This window comes from Puma concolor, chromosome B1 (assembly GCF_028749965.1).
Source record: "Puma concolor isolate L17-30 chromosome B1, mPumCon1.1.hap2, whole genome shotgun sequence".
Taxonomy (NCBI): domain Eukaryota; kingdom Metazoa; phylum Chordata; class Mammalia; order Carnivora; family Felidae; genus Puma; species Puma concolor.
The window spans coordinates 146632990-146660095 of record NC_141670.1 but is presented as its reverse complement, the minus strand read 5'-3'; the positions used below and the strand labels follow the sequence as shown (position 1 = coordinate 146660095).

Genomic DNA, 27106 nt, shown 5'->3' with positions numbered 1-27106 from the left:
TCTGAGCTCCGGGGGTGGGGGGGGGGGGCTGACACATCACAAGGGCCCCCTTGTCCCCTGGATCCTCATTGGGTTTGGCTAATGGGAGGCACCTGCTGAAGATCTGAAGCAGGTGGTGAGACAGTTTGGGGAGTTTTTTTCTACATTTGCTCCTCTTCCTTGTTGAGGTTCCGGCAGTGACTACTTCTAACCGCAGGTACAGCTCCTACAGAGTATAGGCCCTCTGGTGGCCAGCCTCTCAGTGCCAAGGTAACCTTCCCCGGTCCTTCCAGGCAGGGGAGGGGAGCGGCCTCCTGCCAATGGTAGGCTCCAGGAGCCTTGAAGTTCCTGTGGGTCCCTCAACCCTGCCCTCCCAGTCCCTCAATAAATCTCGCTGTTCGATCCTGCTGGGATCCTAACGGATGTAACGTTGAAAGGGCTTAGAACAGCGTTGGGCATACGGTAAATGCTATGTAAATGTGGTTATGATTAAAACGTAGCTATTATTTTTTTTTCTTCAGTGTGAGATATTTAAGCTACAATACCTCTTCCTTGTGCCCAAAAGCAAGGAAGAAAAAAATATAAAATCACCACCACAACCATGTACAATTAGAAAGCAGGTTGATTTCAGTAAACTAGAAAAAGTGTATAAAAGTCCTCTTTCTGCATGCCTGTCAATGTGGTAACATGCAAAAGAAAGATATGAGAGTCTTTCATTTGGCTTCAGATTCTATGAAAAAAATCTATTTACTTTCAGATGTTTCTAAGCATAATTAAATTCGAATCATTGATTTACTACATCAAGTTAAGCCCAATCTCACCAGGTAACTGTCACTTGAATAGTTTCTCGCCTACCAAATTTTTCATACTTACCACTAAGCAATACTAGTTTCTTGAATATCTTCATTCATTGGAGTTATATCTTTACCAAGAGTTTCCATTTCTTCTTCCTTCTTTCTTCTTTTGCGACGCCTCCGAAGAGGGCTTGGAAGATAAGGTGTTAGAAGTTAGTATGGACCTGTTAATTCATATGAACACAAAATTAACCATCAAGAGGGCCTCTGATCTTATTTCTAGATGGTTAAAAATTTGTAGGTTCATTTTTTTCTTAACTATTTTAAGTTCTCTTTTAACCTGTCTCTTTTTCTAGGCTCCCATGATAGCCACAGTAGGCAAAAGTGTGAATAGAGTTACCTAAATAGAAAGAATAGGGCACCTGGCTGTTGATGGAGCTTGGTTAGCACAAGAAAAATGTTCAGGACACGTCATTTTACAAAACAGACTAATAAGCATTGTGTAGTATGTGAATAAGGAATAACACAAATTGGAAACAGACATAAGAAAACCAAGAGGGTGAAGATAGCTTCAGGATTTGTTAATTAAGCTTATAGATACATTAAAAAATGTGTTAGATCCTCTGGGTTATCGTCCAGTTTCTTAAAGTATAATGCAAAATTGATGTCATAATTAATTTTCTCAGATCTGTCCAAATCTGCTGTTATAAAAGCTCTTTTTTTTTTTTTTGCCATTTTGAAGGTTAAAAAAAATTTTTAAATACCCTGCAATTTTATAGCTACAAAGAATCTTACAGATTACCTGGTTTAATCTTTCTGTTTTACAAAAAAATAAAATTCAAGTTTAAAGATGTTAGGAAATTTGTCCAGGGTCCCAAAGATATTGAATAGCAGAGTTGGGCTAAAAATCCAAGACTCTAGACTCCTAGTAGCTACGCTGAAGTTTTTCTGTGAAGAAAGGAGTCACAAGACACCCTCTTTGGTGTGCCCAGTAGCCCAAAAGTAAAGGGAGAAGTTCAGGAGGCTCAACTAGCTTCTCAAGACAAGAACACAGCACGTTAAGAAAGGTCTTTTTAGGGGCGCCTGGGTGGCGCAGTCGGTTAAGCGTCCGACTTCAACCAGGTCACCATCTCACGGTCCGTGAGTTCGAGCCCCACGTCGGGCTCTGGGCTGATGGCTCAGAGCCTGGAGCCTGTTTCCGATTCTGTGTCTCCCTCTCTCTCTGCCCCTCGCCCATTCAAGCTCTGTCTCTCTCTGTCCCAAAAATAAATAAACGTTGAAAAAAAAAAATTTAAAAAAAAAAAAAAAAAAGAAAGGTCTTTTTAGCATACTGTGTTGGAGTCCCCATCCGATACAAATTTTGATAGCTTCATGAAAGAAACTAACTTAAGAAGTACATCAAAACACTGTCTCAGAGAAAAAAATCAAGGTGTTTCTTGATTTCCAAAGTCGTGGTACATCATGAAAAGTAAAAACAAGAAAACCAGTGCAATCATCTTTTGTAAATAAAATCCATTATTTTACGGTGGCCAAGGTGGAAAAAAATGTTTTTGTGTGTTTGTCTCTACCTTCCTAAGTTACTGGGTCATGATACAATGTAAGGTAGTAAAAGTCTTAGTTTGCCTACTAACAAACCCACATAAAACATGATTGACTTTAAGACTACATAGCTGGCTTTTTTACTAAGATGTAGCTGAAATATAACATTGGATTAATTTCAGGTGTACAATGATTACATATATATATATACACATACACACACACATATATATATACACAAATACATATTACATATATTGCAAGATGATCAACACAGTAAGCTTAGTTAACATCTGTCAGCACACACAGCTACAAAATTTTTCTTCTTGTGATGAGAACTTTTAAGATCTACTCTCTTAGCAACTTTCAAATATACAATACAGTGTTGTTAGCTACAGTCGCCATGCGGCACATGACATCCCTAGGACCTATTTATCTTATCCTCCAGCTGGAAGTTTGTACCTTTGATCACCTTCATACTTTTTGCCCTTCTTCTTCTTCTTCTTCTTCTTCTTCTTCTTCTTCTTCTTCTTTTAATGAAGAGTTTTATACATATTTTATTTTTAAAAAATGTTTTTAATGTTTGTTTATTTTTGAGACAGAGAGAGACAGAGCATGAACAGGGGAAGGTCAGAGAGAGAGAGAGAGAGAGAGAGACAGAATCTGAAGCAGGCTCCAGGCTCTGAGCTGTCAGCACAGAGCCCGACACGGGGCTCGAACCCACAAACTGCGAGATCACGACCTGAGCCGAAGTCGGACGCTTAACCGACTGAGCCACCCAGGCGCCCCCACATTTTATTTTCAATGATAATATTTATGCTCAGTAAAATGACAAACGCGGTATATCATGTGTTTCATTGTAAGTAGACACTTCGCTGTAAGTGATTTATTTCAATCATAACAAAAAGGAAAGAAGAAAGATCGGAAGGAGGGAAAGAAGGCAAGAAGAAAAGAAATCGCAAAATAAAAATTTCTCAGATTTCCTTAAAATGATACTAAAAAAAAAAAAAAAATACTTACTGACAGCATGTGCAGACACCGACCACCAAGATGATAAAAATCACCATAACTACTATCAGACAAATCACCAAAATCTGCCCTCTATCTCCTCTGAGGTAAAACAAGTCAACTCGCTCACATCTTGCCCCAGTGTAGCCTTCATCACAGCTGTGAAAATAAAACAACAAGGGAAACCGTGCAAGACTTTTAAGAACCTCTACTATTTCTTTTTTTGAAGGAACTAACACTGTTGTCATTTACTGGAATTAATAAAGGGCTCAGTTCCTTTAAAAAAAATTTTTTTTTTTCAAATAAAGCTGGATACCGCTGTGTTCACAAGTAATTTCACTTTCTTTGCTTCGCTGAAAGCCTGTCATCACTTGAACATTCGCAACATGGCTAATTTAAATAAACAGAGGCAATCACAATTTACTAAAACTTACTTTAAAATTTTAGGTTCTGAGTTGGAAAGAGAGGAGATGGCAAAAATCCCTCCGTGGTGCCCCCCAAGCGCTTAAATACCGCCATGACAAGGAACTCAAAATCCCCACGACCGCCCATGTCATTGGAGGGCAGTCAATGTGCCCAAGTCCTCCTGCTCCAAACTGTTAGAAATTATACTGTTTCATGTGATCACACGCGGTAACGTGTGAAAGTTCATAGACCGATAGCCTATGAACTACATAGAAAGCTCCGTAAATGTTTTTCCACAGGATTCCTTTCTCTCTCTTAACTGCCACCCACCAGTTCTGATTCTTCTGCTCACAGTGGCCACAGATTACGTGATGCTCTTCACCCCTCCAACTAAACCCCCCCCAAAATACAATAGGTCTTGTCCTCTCCAGCTCCTTTATTTGATGCTCAAAGACCCATTTTCAGACGTGCATACCGTTCCCGCCACTGTCCTGTAAATGGCCCCTTTCTCTGCGGCCCTCATAAAACGCAGTGGCCACAAGTCAAGGAATCTCCAAGAGTGACTTTCACTCTCCTCAATCTCTCAACGTTTTATCAATACAGCCTTAGGATTTACCCCAACCCTGCAGATTCCCTTTGTCCAAGCCAAGGCTTGTCTGAGCAACACTCAGCTAAAGGCTCAGTGATCTGGGGACTATCCACAGTATTCTCTGAATCCCATTAGACGCTTAAAAGGTACGTAAGAAGTTTGAGGACACTGCAAAACTGAAATCCTATGTTGTAACATCAGTACCTTTGCATTAACAAGTATCTTCCCTTTTTTCTCCTCAGACTCATTCAAAACAAAAGAGATAGTGGTCATATACATAATTGCTTAAATCCCCAAAAGATGAAATTCTGCTTCTTAAAAAGATTTCTGTGTTACCTCGGTTGTTTATTTATTTAGCTATTGTTTTATTTTGTTCTCTTTTTTTTTTTCGTTTGTTTTTGCAAGAAAGGATCTACTACTGCCAGATCATTTTCTGGTTCGTGTTTGACAAGAGCAGTGCAGTCAATTCCCACAAAGCCTATTCTGCACAGGGAAGGAGATCCCATAATGCCGACATTATCGCTGATATAATGCTTGAGACAACAGCACGAAGAAACATCTGGCTTGGTCACATCCATATAGAAAGGTGACGATCAGTTCAAGCTGTAGAGAAACGATACCTGATGGCGTCTATTGCAAGAAAACCCCCGCGTATGTGAGGAAAATTCCTTCCTGGCAAGGTCAAAATAACAGGAAGAGAGCTTAGAAAGGTCTTGAAACATCAAAAATCTCTCGCACATAGAACTGGAACTCGTGGGGGGAATCACTTTTTATTGCGTGTGTGGGAGGGAGAGGAGATTTTTTTTTTTAAAGAGTTTTGTTTTTTTTTAAGGTCATAATGAAAATCTTACAAATATATAGAGTCTCTTCCAATTAGCTTAAGGGTTTCTCTAACACATTCACTAAATCTGGCATTTTTAAACAATAAATTTGCCCATAAAATACACAGAAATGACTTGCTGCTCTTTTGGAATGTTTTTTGTCTTTTTTTTTTTTTTTTTTTAATTATTATTATGGCTCTGGGTTCAGTGGTGTAGCCGTGCTTTAATTGAATTTCTCAGTAAGCAGGATTTCCTGCAAAAGCCATAACCCAATGAGGCCAGGCCAGAAGGCCAGCCTTTGCACAGGCAGTTACCGTGGCTCTCATGTTACCTCACTTCTCATCAAACCAATAACATGTCAGCTAATGGTCATTTCAATGGGGAAAGAAGAGGCAAAGAGTACAAGATCCTAGCAGATGTTTATGAAATGCTGAGTAGCTGAATACATCAGTTTTTATTTAGTAAACATCTTTTTTTTTCTTAATGTTTTTATTTATTTTTGAGACAGAGAGAGACAGAGCATGAGCAGGGAAGGGGCAGAGAGAGAGGGAGACACAGAATCGGAAGCAGGCTCCAGGCTCTGAGCCATCAGCACAGAGCTCGATATGGGGCTCGAACTCACAGACTGTGAGATCATGACCTGAGCCGAAGTCGGACGCTCAACCGACTGAGCCACCCAGGCGCCCCTAGTAAACATCTTAAAGCATTTAAAATCACTTTTAAAGACACCCACGACCCTTCAGGATTCTGAAAAATCAGAGTTAGGATCACTGTCCTGAAATAATCACCAGACACGGTTGTAAGGGATTTGTAACTATTAAGTCAATTGATCCTTACAACAACCTCTGAGGTAGGTGTCATTATTAACCCATTTGGAAGGTGGAGAAACTGAGAGTATAGAGAAATTCAGATTCAAGCTGTTTGACTCTCAAGTTGATGCCCCAAGCACATGAAATACTGCTTAAATGAACTGTACCACATAGATACATGAAGATATGTATCTGGAAAGAAATCATTCCCATTCCAAGAAACTACTAAGAAGACTAAGGGGATTTGAGTTATTTGAGATGCACACTTTTTTTTTTTTTTTTTTTAATGTAAAAGCAGGAGTCCACACACTCCTGTAATTCCAAGCAAAAGGAGATACTTGTGCTTTTCCAAGCTGGCAGAGTCACCAATGGCAACACAGCTATGCCCGAACCTGTGCTATGACCAGTCACCTAAAAGGTCAGGCCCAGGTCACATACACCCCGCTCGTCAGCAGGACAATGTATGGAACACCTACTCTGTGCTGGGTACGACAGAAAGTATTTTTGCTTAATGAATTCTCCTGCTTTGTTTTCAACACTTGAGAGGGAGATATTATTACCTCCTTTTACAGATGATAAAACTGAGGCTCGGGAAGGGTAACTGACCTGTTGTTAGCAGTTCTTTTGGTACAAACAAAACCTTAACTTGGGTCTACCTGGCTTCAAAATCTGTGTGCTGGCTTCTCTGCTCTTCTGCTTGCTGTTGCTTCTGCACCATTTTACCACGAAGAAGCTGTTCCTGGCTCAGAGTAAGGCCTTGGTGTTGTCAGCATAGCATTCGATGCGCCATGCTAGAGGGACTTCTTCATTTATTCGCCACTCATTTCCTGAGCACCTATTAAAATTCTGACACTGCGCTTGGCCCTGGGACACAAAAACGAATACGCCCCGAGACCCGCCTCTGGGTGCTCGCAGACACGGAAGGGACACTCACAGGGACCAACAGCTATGCTCCAGAGGAAAAGAGCCTTCATGGAAGGGAGACTAGATCTCAGAGACAGGACGTCTAACACACATGAGTGTGTGTCCGAGAAGAGGGAAGTCAGTGCAGGGATCCAGGAGGAGCTGAGGTCTGAGCTGCATCCAAAACATCAGTGCGAATAAGCTTTCCAGACTAGCAGAGCTTGTGTGATAAACCGTGGAAAGGGATGTGGGATTTCAGAGGAACAGCTGGGAATATGGTGAGAGATGTGGCTAGAAAGGTAAGCCGGAATCAGAGGAGCTGTGGAGACCATGGAAATGAGTTTTAGCCTCACACTGAAGGGGACAAGCTGTGTATCGATCTTAGGCAGGGAGATTATATATTGCGGTTTTCATTTTAGAAGGCAGCAGGATTAAAGGACAATAAATCTGCAGACGTAGGGACAAGTTAGATAAATGTACTGGGTTAAAGGGCATTAATATTTTCAAAACGCAATATATTCTTCTAAGCCAGTGAGCAATTAGAGGAAATTAAAAAAAAAAAAAAACTCTATTCTTTCCCAACACGCAGCATACACACACACACACATTTCCCTATTTCCTTACATTAGCAATTCTTATCCCCTCAAAGTATTATCCAGTATATTTATTTTTAAATTTAATTTAATTATAATTAAATTTTTATGAAGTCCATGACCCTTAAATGTTCCACTAAATCAGGGTTCCGAATCACTGTTTTGAGACACTTATGAAAAAAAAATGTATACCGAGGGAACGACACATAAAAACATAAACATTCTACAAACTTTAGGTCAAAATTATACTTAAACAATCATCTTGCTCATCTTTCAGAAAAGGTCTCAGAGAGCACCTAGATATCTCTTTAGATATCCTAGAAAGATATCTCTTTAGAAGAAAATAAATATTTTGTAAGTGCAAAAAAAGTTGTTTGTGCCTGAATAAAAACTAAACTTGGAATCAGTCTACTAAGAAGCAGAAAGAGCACTTTTCTTCCAATTCCCTTCTGTAATAAACAGGCTTTGCAAATAAATCTCTGCTTAGAAGCAGGACTAATTTCCTTGTACTTAATTGACACCTGCAAAAGTAAATTTTAATTTGGCAGAAAATCCTTCATATTTACATTAACTGCAAACCACCTAACACGTTCCAGAAGAATTTGCTTCCATTCGAACCACCTGGGAGATGAATGGAGCTGAAAAGCATCCTTAACACTGGACAGAAAGTTCTGCTTGCTTGCGTAAGGCAGCAGAGGACACAGCCTGGGAGCCGATCTGGGCTCTCGCAGGCTCCTATTTCAGAAGGAAAGTGTGTGTCAGTTTCTCCATAAGTGGCTGCAGAAAGGGTCCCTAAACAAATGGCCGAGGGCAGGACCAGGGGAGCTGTGTCCTGACACAGAGGACTCGGTTAGCTCAGACTTCCCAGCCCTGTCAAGTCCACGGCCAGCACTGCTCTGCAGCCCTCTGCCTGCTGGCTCAGGGGTCCACTTACACGCAGGAGGGCGTCTGCTCGGCCACCACGAAGCGACATCTCCCTTTGATGCAGTAGTGCTTGTATTGCTTGGGGCACCGAGAGAAGTGGCCTTTCCGCTTCGATTGCATGGTGGTAGCTGACAAATGAGAAAAAGCCCAATAAATCAACTCACTTTAGATACACATTTATTTCTACGTGGAATCATATTCCCCTCTTTGCTGCAGGTTTTTCTATAGGAGATACTCCTATAGAGTATCCCTTTCTTTCAACACTGGGATAAAAGCCAGACTTTTGTGGTCCCCAAATAGCTCTATCAATAGGGTGATGGGGATCTTGGTGGGAATGTTTCATATTTAATTTTTTTTTAATGTTTATTTATTATTGAGAGACAGAGAGAGACAGAGCATGAGCATGGGAGGGGCACAGAGAGAGGGAGACACAGAATCCGAAGCAGGCTCCAGGCTCTGAACTGTCAGCACAGAGCCCGACACGGGGCTCGAACCCACCAACTGTGAGATCACGAGATGAGCCGAAGTCGGATGCTTAACCAACTGAGCCACCCTGATGCCCTGGGAATGTTTCGTATTTTAACAAAGATTGGTGCCCAACCTACCTCTTAGAAACCTTGGTGTTGTTTAAAAGGGGAAGCATAGTTTTTGTGAGAGAAGGCTATTCTTTCTGTGAAGTTTATCAGAGCCATGGGGCACATGGCATTAAAAAAAAGAAAAGGCCTTTTTTCCCCTTCCCTTCCTTTCCCTTCCTTTTCCTTCCCTTCCCTTCCCTTCCCTTAAACATGCATGTAGCAGTAACCAAGTGCTAGATACTGGTCATCTTCTCTCTCTCTCTCTCTCTCTGTATATATATATATATATATATATATATATATATATATATATATGTATGTATATATATATATACACACACACATATATATGTAACTATCATAACTATAGCTATATATATAGTATATAGTACTTATATAAATATCTACTATATATAGTACTACTATATATAGTTATAATAGTTATATACATAATAGTTAATATATAGTAACTTATTTAATGCTCGTAACAGCCTTGTGAGGTAAGCATCATTCTTATCTGCTATTTATGGGTGAACAAAGCACAACACATTGAGGCTAAGTCATCTTCCAAGATCACACAGCTAGGAAGTGTCGAACTGAGACTCAGACCCAACAGGTCTTGCCCCGGACTCCATGCTCTTGACCTCTCCACTCTGGCACTCTGCCAAGTCAGCCGTTCAGCAGGTAGCTGTCATCTGCTCTCAGCCTGATGCATCCAGAAGTCACGCTTGCCTAATGGGAGATTCTCCCTCTCGTTTAACCCCTCAATGGTTTCTCTTGCTCTAAAGAAAGAGAAAGATACTGGAAGCCTCATATCCCGGATTTTGATCCTGCTCTGACTTCCTTGTCTTACCATTTAGAGTTTTCATTGCCTAATTTTTCAACTAGGGACGGTGATATGTAAGTTTCTCCCATCCGTGCATGTAGAAGGTTTTAATAAGTAAGGGTTGACAAGAGTAACGGTACAGAAATACTGACTTGCTGTTTCATGTGCTGATTCACACCGGACATGCGCCCACACCCAGAGCCAACAGCTAACTAGCCAGCTCCAGCCCAGGGTTGGACTTTTTCACATTCATGCTATGACCAACAGCTTACAGACTCAGCCACCTGTGAAGCCAGAAGGACCGTGATGTTCACTTCAGAAGGGCATTTCACACTCACCTGGCATCTGAGTGATATTAATAGTAATGACTGCTAAACTTCTTAATTAGTATTATAAAATGAGCACAAAAAATCCCCAGGGCAACCAGAGGGAGGAATTGCCAAGAACTTCAGATGATCTATACACAGCAAATTCCCGCAATGCCAGGTCACAAAGTTTCAATTCCCACAATGCCAGGTCACAAAGCTTCAGGGGGTGGCAGGATGTTGCTGAGGAACTGGCTGACCTGGTTTTGGATGGTGACTTGATTACCAGCTAGGCTGACAGCTTCTACACGCCAGACATTTGCTCCCACGCATACGGGTCAATGGGACTCTTACTGAAATTTCTTCCGGAAATAACTCCAGAGTGTCTCAAAAACAAAGATCTGTAGGTTTTGGCAAATAAATGTATTGGCCAACTTTCATGCCTACTTTCTATTTCCAGAGCCCTGTAGTGAGCACTGGAAAACATCAAAAGAATGAAGCATATCTTGTCTATCTAAATTAGAACAATAGAACAACAACAACAAAAAAAGGCAACAAAATAAGCAACCAACCCGTAAAAACAACCATAGTAACCGCATAGATAGTTGTGGCACACTGGAAACGGGAAGGAAAGAACATCAGATGAGGAAGGAAAAATTGTGTCTTATTTTCAGCTCTGCCTCTCCTTCGCTGGATGGGTCCAGGCAAGCTTATGAAGCTGTCTGAGCCTCAGTTTCCTCACCTGTACCCTGAAGATGATAGCATCTACCTCAAAGGGCTGTTGAGGACCTCAAATAAAGAGTGCATGCACAAGTTCCTAGCAGAGTACCTTGCACAATAAAGTCCTCAGTCAATGAGTTGATTCTAGAATCTTCAAGATCTTAGCAATTCCAAGAGAAATGTTGTATCATTACAAAGAGCACTTATCTAATTAAAGAAAAAGTTTTGGGAAATGGTTTTTGGTTTTTTGTTTTTTGTTTTTTGTTTTTTTTTTTTTTGCTTGTTTGTTTGTTTTAGGAGGAGGCAAGCAATCTATTTAGCTATGGAGAATGCTAGGAGCAAAAACTCAAGGTCAGGAACATGCAAGCCTCATCATGTGGGGAGTGGGAGGCAGATTTAATGGAAATGGAGGGGAACAGCCAAGGGGGTCTGTGAATGGAAGTTAGAGTCATCAAATGGCAGTAGGCTGAAGTGTTTACATTTGAACTACAAGGCAAAGGAGAGCTGAAGACGGTTCTCGTGAATTAAATTAAATGGTATATGTAAAAACTACATTTTTCAGTGTATTAGGTAGGAATCTGCAGGCTGAGTTAGAGTAGGAAGATGCCAAGAGCAAGGAGAAAACCAAGGCATGCCTGAGCCATGCAAATATATGTGATGTGGGCCTGTGGGAGGGGAACCGAGGTCAAGGAGATGAATTTAAGAAGCAATAAGACTTAGTCACGGATCTGCTGTGATCCAGGAAGGTCCTTCCTACTTTGCAAAGCATACCTGACTTTAAATATAAGCCATATGGCTCTGTATCCTGAGCTTTACTAATTTCTCTAGTGGTTATGTCCCTTTAAATGTAGCTGCCCTTTTAATAAACATCATACAGAGCATGATCCCAAAAAGTGCCTTAACCGGCAGCTGCTGGGTGCAGGGATTTGACCAGCCTCAGCCCATCCAAGCAGCACAGATCCATGCCAGGGAAATGGTTGCCAGGCACTGTTCGGATCATTCCCAGATCTCTCTCCTTTGCCAAATAAACATGATCTTAAATATTCCCAGCATTATTTGGATTTGAAAACCCTTCCATGCCACCACGCAGAAAATGTCCAGTGATTTCTCTATGGAACTTTAAAACGTGGAAAAAAAAAATAATACATCACACATACTGCCCCCTCCCCAAAACAGATGGGATCATCTCAGTTCTCTGATGGAAATGAGAAGGCTTATCAGCATACCCCCTTTCAAAATGCACCTAAAATTCCAGTTGCTTTTGTCTAATATTCATCAAGGTCACATTATCTGAAAATTGAACAACTGTGAAATCTAACATTTTCTGCCTATCACGAGACCCGATGACATAGGGCAGAGGATGGCAAAATCTGTCCTTCCATTCCAGAGATGCTTATCAAGAAGGAAAAGTTAATCCTATGACAAAAGAATGATTAGTCCCATGTATTGTGTTTCTCTGTTGAGAAGTGAATCGCCTGGTCCGGAAAATGCGACATGAAAATTCCCCTGATAATGGGGGTGCTGGAACTTAGTCGTTCTGCCCCCCCCCCCCCACCACCACCCGCCACCCTTACTCTTTTCTAACCCCTGTTTCCAAAACCAAAGCATTCTCTGGGATTGAGTCTTTCCCACAAAATCGCACTGGAAAACTACACCCACTAGCAGGCCAGGTTGCAACACAATCTCCTAAGTGAATGGGCCCCACATTACTTGTGGGGTAATGTATCTCAATCTCTTCTTGAGATGCCATATTCCGAAGACGCTAAAGCCAGTTAAATAAGGAAATACTAGGGTTACTGCAGATAGGTGTACGTCAAAACCTAATTCTAAGCGAGAACGTCTTTCTTCCATCATATGGGCAGACAGGCAAGAAGTGGTCATCTTTCTTGAGTCCTATGAACAGTTCGATGAGACGTGAGATTCTCTTGGGCCAAACTAAATTGGAGGAGTATAGCACACCCTCAAATGACTTAGTTTAAATGTGGAATTTTCCTCAGATGGATGGATGGTTTGATTAAACAGTATGGCTCTCTAGTCTTTCTTGTACATAACTCTTATTCTCAAACCAAAACAGGCCTTGTGATGCTTTTCTGCTTAAAACCCCTCAGAACTGGGGCACCTGTGTGGCTCTGTCCGTTAAATGCCCAACTCTGGATTTTGGCTCAGGTCACGATCTCACAGTTTGTGAATTTGAGCCTTGCATCTAGCTCTGTGCTGACGGCACGGAGCCTTCTTGGGATTTTCTCTTTGCCCCTCCCCTGCTCGTGCTGGCTCTCTCTCTCTCATTCAAAATAAATAAATAAACTAAAAAAAAAAAAGCTCCTCAGAATTGACACATTAGGTTTATTTTTCATAAAACGTTCACTTACTTATTCTAGTTGTGCTCGTTACAAATCCATTTAATGATTTTATAAATATTAATATCAGCAGCTCTTCTAAAATCAACTCTAAGGGTAATATACAATTATTATAAAATTACAATATACAATTATTTTATGTAATTCTCATTACAATGTGGATAACCTCATAGTATCTCTAACCCCCTAGTTAAATACATAGTTAAATCTCTGTGCGAGAGATTAAAAGGAGGTGCTAAATTTTGAGATAAAAGTCCCATAAGTGTTAACAAAGACAGAGAGGAAGTGAAACAAATACCTATAAATTTATCTTCCCACATAGCTATCTGACCTTAAAAAGGGAACAGGTAGGGGTGCCTGGGTGGCTCAGTCAGTTGAGCATCTGACTTTGGCTCAGGTCAGGATCTCACAGCTCATGAGTTCGAGCCCCACGTTGGGCTCAGTGCTGATAGCTCAGAGCCTGGAACCTGCTTCGGATTCTGTATCCCCCTTTCTCTCTGCCCCTCCCCCTGTTCATGCTCTGTCTCTCTGTCTCTCAAAAAATGAATACACATTTTTTTAAAAAAGGGAACAGCTAATGCACAGAAGAGTTTAAGTAGTCACAGAAGAATTTGAAGAAAAATTTCTTCCTACTCCATGAAGTAGAACCTAAGCCTTTAATCTCCTTGGTTTCCTGGCAACTTCTCAATATGAGTTTCCTCACTTTACAACCGTGTTAAGCCAGGAGGTGAGGAAGAAATTTTTTATTTTCTAAGTTAATTTTCCGTCTTATCTTGCCCACTCTCTCCCTGAGACAGGGGAAGGTAAATTCACAATGCCCTTGAAGAAGTGCAAAATTTGAAAATTTCTCCTATTTGAGGATTACCATTTGGTTTCATATCCAATGCCATTCCCTACAGAAATGTAAAAGAGTTCGTTACTCCAGGAAAAGAAAAATAGATCTCACAGATGTCCTTGCTAACCCTCCAGTGTTACTAGAATATGTTCATATAGGGGGCTAATCAGAATGGGTCAGCATGTGTTTTAAGCAGGAGGATTAGGCCAATGATTTCTCAGCTTACAGGAGTGGGCCCTCACTTAGATCTGTCCTTTTTCAATGCTGATTCGTAGGGGTACATGCACCCCAATGTTTATAGCAGCACTATCAGCACTAGCCAAAGTATGGAAAGAGCCCAAATGTCCATCGACTGACGAATGGACAAAGAAGATGTGGTGTGTATATACAATGGAATATTACTCAGCGATCAAAAAGAATGAAATCTTGCCATTTGCAACAACGTGGTTGGAACTAGAGGGTATTATGCTAAGTAAAATAAGTCAGAGAAAGATAAATATCATATAATTTCACTCATGTAGAATTTTAAGAAACAAAATATATGAACATAAGGGAAGGGAAGGAAAAATAAGATAAGAGAGGCAAACTATAAGAGACTCCTAAATACAGAGAACAAACTGAGTGTTGCTGGAGGGGTGTTGGGGGGGAGGGGCTAAATGGGTGAGGGGCATTAAGGAGGGCACTTGTTGGGATGGGCACTGGGTGTTGTATGTAAGTGATGAATCACTAAATTCTTACACTATATCTTAAGTAACTTGGATTTATTTATTTATTTTTTCAACGTTTATTTATTTTTGGGACAGAGAGAGACAGAGCATGGACGGGGGAGGGGCAGAGAGAGAGGGAGACACAGAATCGGAAACAGGCTCCAGGCTCTGAGCCATCAGCCCAGAGCCTGACGCGGGGCTCGAACTCACGGACTGCGAGATCGTGACCTGGCTGAAGTCGGACGCTTAACGGACTGCGCCACCCAGGCGCCCCCTAAGTAACTTGGATTTAAATAAAATTTAAAAATCAAAAAATAATAACAATAAAACAAAACAAAAAAGAGCTGCCCTTTTTCATGCCATCCCTCTAAAGGAAGAAAAAAGAGTTTAGTGTAGATGTGTGTGTATATTTGCATATTAAAAATTATTCATAGCTGAGGGGCAAACAAAGAACAATGAACGGGAAGAAAACTTGTGTTTCTTTTGTTTTTCACGAGTGCATGTTTTGGAACTCTTATGTATATAATGCCCCCTTTGCTCAGTCTCCTTTGCTGGTTCTTCCCTATATCCCCCAACCTCTACATTTTGCAATGCTTTGGGACTCAGGGCTTTTACACTCCTTTCTGGGCATTTCCTGGTTTTAAACACCGTTATGGTAACAATTCCCAAATTTATGTTTCCATCCCCGATCTCCTCCTTCAGTGTCCAACTGTCCAACCAACACTTGGTTGCCTAACTGGCAGTTCAAATGAACACTTCCAAAGGGCACACCTGATTTTCTCCCTCAAGTCTGGTCTTTCTCCATCTCAGTAAATGATACTTTCTTTGTTATTCAGGCCAAATATCTTAGAGCCACTTTGACTTCTTTCTCTTCTACTATGCATCCAATTCATCAGAAAACTCTATTGGCTGTATTTAAAAATGTATGCAGAATCGTCCCTCTATTTCTACTAGCCTGGTCTAAGCCTGACAGCATCTCTAGGCTGGAAGTAGTCTCCATGGCAACAACATCTAACTAGTCTCCCTGCTTCTATCCTGTCCACTCTTAACTGTCTAGTCTGCACACAGACACCAGAGTGATGCTATTAAAACTCAAAGCTGAAGGCTTTATAATCCCTGGCAAGGCTCTGCATGACATTACTCATTACCTCTCTTTCTGCATTACCTCTCTGACCTCATCTTTGACTATGTTGTTCATTGTTTCATCCTTGGTACCGGGGACAGAGCCTGCTGCAAAAGTATTGGTAGGAATGAATAAATTCCTTACTCAAGATAGAAAAGGACAAACTAAAAGTGAAATGCTTAGAGATTGGGGCTATTTGACAATAAAAGAATAAAATCATTTAGAAATAAAATAACTCCTGTGGTGCCTGGATAGCTCAGGTTGACTGCCTGATGCTTGATTTCAGCTCAGGTCATGATCCCAGGGGTGTGGGATCGAGCCCTGTGTTGGGATATATACTGGGTGTAGAGCCTGCTTAAGATTCTCTCTCTCTCTCTGCCCCTCCTCTGCTTGCATGCCTGCATGCTCTCTCTCTAAAAAAATTAAAAGATAATGGGGCGACTGGGTGGCGCAGTGGGTTAAGCGTCCGACTTCAGCCAGGTCACGATCTCGCGGTCCGTGTGTTCGAGCCCCGCCTCAGGTTATGGGCTGATGGCTCGGAGCCTGGAGCCTGTTTCCGATTCTGTGTCTCCCTCTCTCTCTGCCCCTCCCCCGTTCATGCTCTGTCTCTCTCTGTCCCAAAAATAAATAAACGTTGAAAAAAAAATTTTTTTTAATTAAAAGATAAAAAATGAAAAAATTGAAAGAAAAAAAAGACCAACTCCTAAAGATGATCTGAACTATTCCTTCATTTTATAGATTACAAATTGATGTCTGAAAGCTTGAGTGACTCACCCACGGTCACACAGTCAATAAGGACAATCTTCTCCTACTCCATATTAATTCCTTTTTAAGAATGTTTTGCCCTTGGGGCGCCTGAGTCGCTCAGTCGGTTAAGCGTCTGACTTCGGCTCAGCTCATGATCTCACAGTTCGTGAGTTCGAGCCCCACGTCGGGCTCTGGGCTGACAGCTCAGAGCCTGGAGCCTGCTTCAGATTCTGTGTCTCCCTCTGTCTGCCCCTCTGCTGCTTGCACTCTGTCTTTTGCATTGTCTCAAAAATAAGTAAACATTTAAAATATATATTTTTTTTAAAAAGAACATTTTGCCCTTATTTGGGCTTTACTTTCAAGGACTATTTTTCAGAATTTCCTTCACATATTCAGCATTCTGACCTTCCCCCACAATTCTAGGAGTTTAGCATTGTGATTAACAATGGAGTCAGTCTCTCCAAATTCATGTCAGGCTACTCTGCTTACTGTGTGACCTTAAATGAGCTAAAATTCTTCTGCACAGGATAGAAACAATAGACTGACAAGGCAACCTATAACTGCTATGGGAAATAGTACGGAGTTTTTTAAAAAAATTAAAAACAGAACTACCATACGATTGAGCAATCCTACCTCTGGGTATTTATCCAAAAGAACAGAAATCAGAATCTCGAAGAAACACACATACTCCTATGTTTATTGCAGCACTATTCAATCCACAATAGCCAAGATGTGGAAACAACTTAAATATCCATCAACACATGAATGGATAAATAGAATGTGGTTTATGCAAGCCACGGAATACTATTCAGTCTTAAAAAAGAAGGAAGTCTTGCCATTTGCAACAACACGATTGGACCTTGAAAGAATTATGCAAAGTGAAATAAGTCAGTTATAGAAGGACAAATACTACATGATTCCACTTATTAAAGAAAAAAAAAATCTAAACAGCTGAATCCACAGAAGCTGAGAGTAGAATGGTGGTTGCCAGGGGCCAAGGGCGGGGGTGGGAATGAGGAGTCATTATTCACTGGGTATAAAGTCTGGGCCATGCAAGATGAATAATTTCTAGAGAGGTGCTGTACAACATCTTGCCCATAGTTAACGATCTTGGGTTGTACACTTAAAATTTTGTTAAAAGAGTAGATCTCATGTTAAATAGTCTCACTAAAATAAAATTAAAAAAATAGGAAACACATTTAGGATAATGATGAGGCAAGTTTTTTAGAACTGTCAGTCACTGGATCATGCAATAACCCCCAAGGGAAATGTGAAAATGCCATCATTGGAGATATTTAAAACCCAACTGAAGAAAAGCACACAAACACATAACACTGGCCTTGTTCTTCTCTCTACGCGAGTGAAAAGACCCACACAAGCATGATCTAAGACACCAACAGATTCCACAGCCTGGAAGCACTTTCCAGACCACCCATTAGCGCGAGGGAAGAAAGCAGAAGACTGGGCTGGAACTGATGCCTCACGTCACGGTGACTTGCTCAGCGTGTTCCCAGCTCAGTTATGACTTCTCCAGGGTGCTAGGACAGGAGCACTTACACCAGGTCACTACCCTCCGAGCTCCAAAACGTTTCCAGGGAATACAGGAATCTCTCTCCCACCTACTTTTAGAATTGGCCTGTGTTGCGTTGTGTTGGGTTGTTTTGATTTGATTTGTTTTGTTTTGAATCAGAGACAACCCTGGAGAAGAACAGACCACTGCATCTATAAAGGACAGACAGAACCTTAAAGTAGGAGTCAGCAAACTATGGCGCAAGGGCCAAATCTGGCTCACAGCCTGTTTCTCTAAATAAAGTTTTATTGAAACATATCCAACGCCACTCATTTGCAAAGTGTCAATGGCTGCTTTCACAGTGCAGTGGCCAATTTTGAGTAGCTGCAAAAAAACGCTGCATGGTCCACAAAACCTAAAATACTTATTACCTGACCCTTTACTAAGGCTCACCTTTGCTTTAGACTAACAACTTTGAGAATGCTGATTGAAGCATCTCTAGGGCAAAAATATGCAAAAGTCATTGCCTTCTTCCCTTCTTTTAAGTTATGGAATAGAAAGAAGTTAATTTGAATAGAATATGCCAACTTTGTATGCATCCAGTCCAAAATATCCCATGCCAGAGTCTGGAGCATACACCTGCAATACCTAAAATAATGTAATGATTAAAAATGGAAGCACTAGAATCAGAAAGACCTGTATGAATCCCAGATTTGCAATTTACCTGCTGGGTAGCCTTTGGCAAGTTACTTAATCTTTCTGGACTTCACCTTGAAATAAAGTCGAAAATATGATCCAGCTCAGAGGGCTCTCGCGAGGAGTGAATGCATTACTGTATATAAAGCACTTGGCAGAGAGCCTGGTCCATTATATATGCTCACAAAACTAACCAGTCTTATGATTAGTGTAGTATTAAAAATTAAAACTTAGGGAAATCAACGTTCCAAGACTGAACATGAGGCTGGTAAAACACAAAGGCACTGTGTGTTAAGCCTTACCTGCGCAGTTTTCCCCAGGATCTCCACAGAGAAGGCCATCCCTTTCAGGACTTCTGGTTGCATTCCCATCTGCCACGACACAGTGGAGGATCACTAGACCTTCAAGTTCAAAACAGAACCAAACAAGCATGAAAACTTGAAAATTTCCTCAATGCAAAATACTCTATCGAAGCCATGACCCATTTATGAAAATAACAAGCCTGTGCCTTCCATTCCCAAGGCATTCTCCCACAGGAAGGGGGGTGGTACACAGGCCAGCACGTCTCGTTTTTTAAGCTCAATGCCAAAGACAGAATTTAAAAGCCAGCAACACTTGCAACTAAGTATGCATCTTAAGTGAAGAGATTTGGCCATAGCTTGTGAGGGAGACATCACAGAGGCAGAGAAATAAGACTTCTCAGCCGCTGCACAAATACACTGATGAATTTCCAGGGAGAATGAATGACAAACCCATGTGGCAACGTACTTTCTCCATTCCAAACAGACTCAGTGTTTCTCTGGTATTAACTAGTGTTTGTACTTCCTTCTTGGGATATGTGAACTAGATATTCAATTTGTGGGAATTATTTGAAAGTTTGAGTTTCCCTCAGCTAAGTATCTCTGTTGTTGAGAAGGACGGGTCTCATGAAAAAGTATGGGGGAGAGAGGAATACTGTGTTGTGGTTAGCACAGTTTAGGATACAATGTGCAGATTGTATTTAAACAAGTCAAATGTAAAAAGTCACTTATGAGATAATCTGGGAAATCAGACCCTGACTACACATTAGATAATATTAAGGAATTGTTCTAGAGAACTTAAAGTGTGCTAATAATATTGTGGTTTAGGTCAAAGAACAGAGTCCATATCTCTTAAAGATATATATTTAAAAACTTATAAATGAAATTAATGTATCCAACATTTATTTTAGAATAATCCAACAAGAGAAGATGGGTGCAAGGGGGAGGGAGAAACTTACAGATTAAACAAGATTGGCCACATATTGATAATTACGAAAGCTGGGTGTTGGCTAAACCAAGGTTTATTATGCTCTTCTATCTACTTTTGTATAAATATATTTAAATATCTATAATAAGTTGGAGAGGGGAGGAGAAGGTAAGGGAGGGCAGATGGGAAAAGATAAGAGGGCTTGGGAGTTAGCTAGTCTTGAGTTCATGACCTTTTTTGCCACTTTACAGCCATGTACCTTGGGCAAATTTCATAATCTCTCAATTTCCTCATTGCCGAAGTAGAGACAATTATTATCTCTTCTCCAGAGCATTTCTGTGAGGATTCAATCAGGTAAGGATGCAAAGCACTTAACACAGTGCTGGCATGTGACCAATGATCACTTAAATTACTCATTATCATGTAACTGGCAGGAATCAAATAACTTGCCCACTGGGTGTATTGACATTTATCCATCTAGCCAATGGTTTCTAAGCTATGCATCTTCTTTAATTCAACTCAATTCAACAGACATCCACGAGCATCCAGAAACACCCAGGCAGATAGGACATGCTCTACCTTCAAAGTGTTCCAAAGCTAGTAAGGCAAGTAATCAGCCAACCAATTAACCTTAATAAGAAGTGAGAGTATTATACCAGAGGACAATAGTATCTAGCAAGTTCAAAGGCCAAAAGAGTTTTCAAAAAGAATCAATATAGAGCCTTTTTTCTAATTGTCTGATTAGAAAAGTTAAAAAAAAAGGTTGTAACTAGCATTTGAAATAGTGAATAAAAATGGAAAATCAAATCCACTGGTGATGGATACATCGGTACTACTTTTCTGGAGGACAATTTAGTGCTCTACGTTCTAAAAGCAAAAAACTCAAAAAATATACAAATGCTTAAATCCAGTCATTTCATTTCTAGTAATCTTTCCTAAGGAAATAATTGAAGATACATAAAAAGATTTAGCTGTAAAAATTCTCTATGACATAGATTATAAAAAATTGGAAATTCCCTAAATATCTAACAAGATAGAGTTGGTTAAATACATAGAACTATTTTCATGCAATAAAATACTATTCAGGCATAATTCAAATAGTAATAGAACATTTTGATATATTCCTAAATACGAGAAATAGGCTATAGAATAATAATGCAGTGTGATCTGTGTGTTTCTCTGCATCTGTGTGTGATAAATGTAAAAAATGTTTATATTGATAGATAATCAAAAGGTAGGTAATTAAGTACATAGAGTTGCTCACACTGGTTAGGAGACTTTTGCCTTAATTTTCCTTATTTTCATTTTTCAGTTTCCTACTAGCATATTTTATCTGTGACAACAACAAACAAAGGAGTATCTCCCAAATTAAAAAAAAAAAAAAACAATTTGGCTACCAAATTTCTAGAGTTTTCATATCTTTTATCCCAACGCCTGCCACCCTCCTGTCACACTTATAACAAACCAGAAACATACAATCATTTAGCGCTTTCCGAGCACAGGGATTGTATATTTACGCATCTTTGTAACCCTGGTAACTAACACAGAACACAATAGATACTCTACAAATGTTGAAGGAATGAATAATCCATCTGTAAATGAAGAAAACAACTTTCAGATTCAAAGATCCCAGGATCCATTTCTAGTAGAAAATTTCAATCCATGTCTTTATTATTATAAAATAGGTTTAATTCATTTTTAAAATCCCATACATGGGCTTTCTGCATGGGCAGAATCAGGAAGCCTTAATTCTGGTGTTAATCTATTTTAATGGCGGGAATTTTACTAAAAACCTCTAAATCTTACAGAGATTCAACCTCTGCAAACTGGAGATGACACCATCTCCTCGAGGTTATTGTAAAAATTAAATTAAGTAACATAAGGGGAATCTGGGTGGCTCAGTTGGTTAAGTGTCCAACTTCCACTCAGGTCATGATCTCGCGGTTTGTGGGTTCGAGCCCAGCGTCGGGCTCTGGGCTGACAGCTCGGAGCCTGGAGCCTGCTGCGGATTCCGTGTCTCCTTCTCCTCATGTTCTGCCCCTCCCCAACTCATGTTCTATATCTCTTTCTTTCTCTCTCTCTAAAAAATAAATAAAAATTTAAAAAAATTGAATAACGTATGAGAAGGCACATGGCTTGGCACCTAGTATACAGTTTTTAGTCTACTTGCACTTTCTTCTACCACGTATTATTTAACCCATCATTCTTCACTTCCACCTAACAGTGGAAGCCCTGATTCCACTGAAACGCTGCCCAGTGCCTTCAAACATTCTGGCAGGCTGGGGCCTGTGCCCAGACTCTCTTCTGTCCCGACTCACTCCACACGCTGGCGTCAGCTGGTGAAGGGATGCCACCACTGGGGACAGCCCTGGAGAGGACCCCCCAGGGATGATCCATGCTCAGGCAAACCAAACACCAAGCACAAGGCACTGGAGTCGCATGTGCTATGCTACTGCTCACCCACAATCTTCAGGCCACCGTCACAAGCTGGTGGCCACGAACCAAATCCGCTCCCAGGAATCATGTTCTCAGTCTGCATAGTCTTAAAAAATTGAATCATGGCAGTTCGTAGCAAACCTGGATTTTTCTACTTCCGCCGAAAAAGCAGAAGGGCTGGCAACACAGGTCTGAAACACCTTCCGGGCAGCGACTAGCCGGAGTCAAGCAGCAGGTGACCCGTTTAATGCCACGGACCCCATCAGACGTGGCCGCACTCATTTATTTTAACTGCCTACATCTTGACAGGCATTTCAGTTTGTGATCTATATGAAGTGACTCAGAAATCAGAGAAATGCGCACAAAACCATTTTGCTCAATACTGAAGGCAGCTTCAAAGACAAAAGACACTCTTGTTCCATCCATAATGCAACAAATATTTACTAAGTATTCTGTGTTTTGCACTGGCACAAGACACTGAGGGTTCAAAGATAACAGATACTGTCATTAACCTGAAGGAGCTCTCATTCTGGTGAGGAAGAGAGACACAGAAATCTTTAAGGGTCGTGCATGTAGCAAGGACAACAGAGGTAACACAGGATGGAGAATCGGCTCTACCTAGCTGCAAAGACTTGATAGAACAGGTGAGGCTTGTGGTGAGTTTTAAGAAGGAAGAAATGATTGTTGTAAACATCAACCAGTAACTTCTAGAAAGAAAAAAATTGTGTAAGCAAGATGACATAATCATTGATGTTATTTGTTTCTGCAGGAGACAGTACTTACATGGTAATAGTGATGTAAACACTGATTATTTAAATCCATTACATCAAAAACTGTCATAAATCAAGGCCAGTAATTAGCCCACCTACACCATGTGGGGAGACTGTTGCGATGAATCAGTATCTTTGCTGTGCTGGTTTTTCAATGTTCTCAGCGGCATCCCTAATGGTAACCCCACTGAAATTATGGGAGAGGAGAAATTCAGTAGGGAAAGTTTAAGTTGACAAGCCAAGAAATAGCATTACAAGCAAGTTATTTAGCATGAGGGAGGTAAATGCAGAAGAGACACTTCAAATAGACAAAAGTGGTTGCTTCCAGGAGGCAGAGAGGCAGGAAGCTTTGGTACAAAGATCTGCTGTTTGTTTTTGTTTTGTTTTGTTTTGTGTGTTTTGTTTTTGTTTTTTAAGTTTTTATGCTATTTTTGGTTATAAACCTTTTAGTACTCTTGGGCTTTTAAAAATCTATGTATATTTATTATACATAACTTAATTAAAATATTTATTATACATATTATGATGATTTATTATACATACTAATTAAAATAAAATTAATTTTTAAGTAGGCTTCATGGCCAGTGTGGAGCCCAATGAGGGGCCACCCAGGAGCCCTAAACTAAAATTAATTTTAAAGAAAAGGACACATAAAGTTGTAATTGACCAAGGCATTCTGAACAAAAGGGACAACTTGTAAGAAGACACAATATGCATAACCCAACTTATTCTGGTTTGTCTGGTGGGGATTGTGATTGGAGAGAAGGCTCGGGGGCGGGTAGGTAATAACAAATGACCATATTAATTACTTTGGATTCTTAGTCACCTAAGTTGGGGTCATTGAAAACCTTTAAGTGAGAAACAACAGAATTATTTTTTTGGTTTGGAAAGGTTACTTTAAGACCAGTACTTTAACACAAAGGTGGCAGCAGTGGGTATGGAGAAGAAGAAATGAATCTGCGAGACTCAGTCACAAAGTAAAATAGAGAAGACTCGGTGACTGGTGGGATAAGGTAGGCAGTGAGAAAAAAAGAAGTCTAGAGTGACTGGAGTTTGTGGCTTGAGTGATTCGCTGGATTGCTGTACCAAGCACAGGTATAAGGGATGCCAAAAGACAAACATTAGGAAGAAACATTAATGCATAGAAAGTATGCAAATAATTGCAGATGACTCTTCAAAGATGTCAAACTGAGAAAGAGAGGGAAAAGATCAGTCAATATATAAAGAAAAAAAGAGGGTTGTTTTTGGTTTAAGTTTTTTTTTTTTTTTTTACATTTTATTTATTTTTGAGAGAGAGACAGAGCACAAGTGGAGGAGAGGCAGAGAGAGAGGGAGACACAGAATCCAAAGCAGGCTCCAGCCTCTGAGCTGTCAGCACAGAGCCCGATGCTCGAACCCACAAACCGTGAGACCATGACCTGAGCTGAAGTCGGATGGTCAACGACTGAGCCACCTAGGGGCCCCGGTTGTTTTTGGTTTTATTGTGATAGAAAATTGATAGAAAGATGCCAAAGGTATAGGAAAGAGGCAAAGAAAGGACTATTAGTAGAGGCAGAAAAGATTTACAATGCTGAGCCTGAAAGGCAGGGCTTCTTCCGTGACGTATAATCCTTGGCAGTCAAAGGTAGCAATTTGGCAAATATAACTTTATTCTGAGTAAATGAAAAGTCTTTAGAAAATAAGAGCTTAGGGGCGCCTGGGTGGCGCAGTCGGTTAAGCGTCCGACTTCAGCCAGGTCACGATCTCGCGGTCCGTGAGTTCGAGCCCCGCGTCGGGCTCTGTGCTGACAGCTCAGAGCCTGGAGCCTTGTTTCAGATTCTGTGTCTCCCTCTCTCTCTGCCCCTCCCCTGTTCATGCTCTGTCTCTCTGTGTTTCAAAAATAAATAAACATTAAAAAAAAATTTTTTTTTTTAAAAAAGAAAATAAGAGCTTAAAGGTATTTTACGTGCTATACATCTCACCTCACTGTTCAAAGGAATCCAAGTTCTGGTTTAAATGGATGCAAAACATCCAAAGGTTTCTCAACTTTCACACTGGATAATTCTGTGTTATGGGAGGCTGTGCATTCTAGGATGATTAGTCCTGCCTTTTATCTCCTAAATTCCCGTAGCATCCCACCCCTTCCCCGCCCCCTACTTCTGAGTTGTCACAATCAAAAAATTTCCAGACATTGCCTAATGTTCCTGGGGGGAAAATTGACCTGGTTGAGAACCATTGCAATCTCTCCAACCTGTTTTAATATTTTTTCTCTAAAAATATGAAATATTTTAGAAATATAAAAATATGAAATATGAAATACAGCTTTCATTTTGAATGTGTTGTTTTAATATAAATCAGTCACACAACCTTGAAGGCTCGAATTTTGGCTTCTTAAAAATTTTCTTAAGGAGAGTTCCATTATCTTACGGAAAGATCATTGAACTCAGTCATTAATTCACTATGTGACCTTGAGCTAATTAGCAACCTCTCCTGACCTTTTCCCTCAAGAAAAATTAGAATCATAGGTTCTCTGCCCATCCAATAATCTAGTTCATTAAAATTAAATGAAATAATAGAGTAAAAGAATTTGTTTAAAACAACATGTTATTAAAATAATCCCTATTTGCATCAGAGAAAGTATGGATTCTACTTTAGAGAAAATGAAAGAAAACATCGTACTCAGATGTGGAAAACATAACAAGATTTTCATTCAGAAGAGTCACAAATTTTGTTAAATTTCAGTTCCAGAATTAGTAAGAATTTTACACGTATTAAAATATCCTACCAACCAACTAAAATCATCCTCTGGGAGAGTTCATCAAGTTGGCCTTTAAAATTTCAGTAGAGAGAGTATTCACTCTCTTCTAAGGCAGTCCACTTCAATGAGACCATCCATCCATTCTTTCAACTGCAGTTCTTCCTTCATTCAGAAAGATTATTGAGTGGCTTAGTTGGTTAAGTATCCGACTTTGGCTCAGGTCATGATCTCCTGCTAACAGCTCAGAGCCTGGAGCCTGCTTCTGATTCTGTGTCTTCCTCTCTTTCTGCCTCTCCCCTGTGCACTCCCTCTCTCTCTCTCTCTCTCTTTTTCTCAAAAATAAACATTAAAAAAAAAATCTTTTTTAAAACGTTTATTAACCACCTATGTCTTAAGCTCTATAAATGCTTCTTTATGTGAAGCTGGGTTTTGCCTTCCTGTAATTTTACTCTGCTCATTAGAATCACCTGGAATAAATCTACTCTTTCCCATGACAGATTCTCATCTATCTGAAACCAGCTATCAAGTCTCCCTGAAAGAATTTCTCTTCAGGCTAAACATCCTGGATCCTTCAAGTACATTTTCCCTGTCATCATCAAGACCCTTATAAGCCTTGCCACGGTCCTCTATATGTAAGGTCAAACCAAGGTGCCATTTCACATGGTCTGGCAAAGACAGAGTAGAATAGGGCTCTCAGCCCCCAAATTGAGGGCACCTTATTTCTGGTAATGCAGCCCCATAGCACGTTGGCCATTTTTGGCTGTCTGATTAAACACGGGGGTTTTAGTCTCCGTACAATTAAAGGAAACTGCTAAATCTCTTGTACTACTGGGAAGTGGTATATTGATGGTCTATTTGTTCTTTTTTGTCATTGTTCTGTTTTGTTTCATATTTTACTTTTTACCTAAAAAATAGTTCTAAACTTTTTAGATGTCCCTTTTAAAACTGTATTAGATGTCACCTATCATTCATATATTTCACAGTCTTTTTCCTTTTTTATTCTTTCATCCAACCTACTTCATGTGGCCGGCAGAATTTCTGAAAGATGCATTAACGCGATAAAGACAAAACAAAACAAAATAACGTTAGATCAGTTGTTTGCAAAGTGACTGGAAATTGAGTATTTCTGGTGCTAGCTTTTAAATATCCACCGTACTCATAACATTAAAGA

At 40.3% G+C, this 27106-nt stretch overlaps 1 protein-coding gene and 1 long non-coding RNA gene across 3 annotated transcripts in view; one reads left to right on the top strand and one right to left on the bottom strand.

Annotated features, from left to right (window-relative positions):
- BTC (betacellulin) overlaps positions 1–27106 on the bottom strand; it is a 46176-nt gene that overhangs the window by 807 nt on the left and 18263 nt on the right. For both annotated transcript variants that reach the window (XM_086704846.1, XM_086704847.1), the window contains 4 exons: positions 19068–19166; positions 8375–8492; positions 3333–3479; positions 853–963 (listed from right to left, as the gene is read on the bottom strand). In XM_086704846.1, the coding sequence (XP_086560972.1) occupies positions 855–963; positions 3333–3479; positions 8375–8492; positions 19068–19166 (473 nt within the window). In that variant the 3' untranslated portion in view covers positions 853–854. The remainder of the gene's footprint in view (positions 1–852; positions 964–3332; positions 3480–8374; positions 8493–19067; positions 19167–27106) is intronic.
- LOC147581924 (uncharacterized) lies at positions 35–26760 on the top strand. Its single transcript, XR_015250403.1, has 2 exons — positions 35–249; positions 26433–26760. It is a non-coding gene; the product is annotated as an uncharacterized LOC147581924 (long non-coding RNA).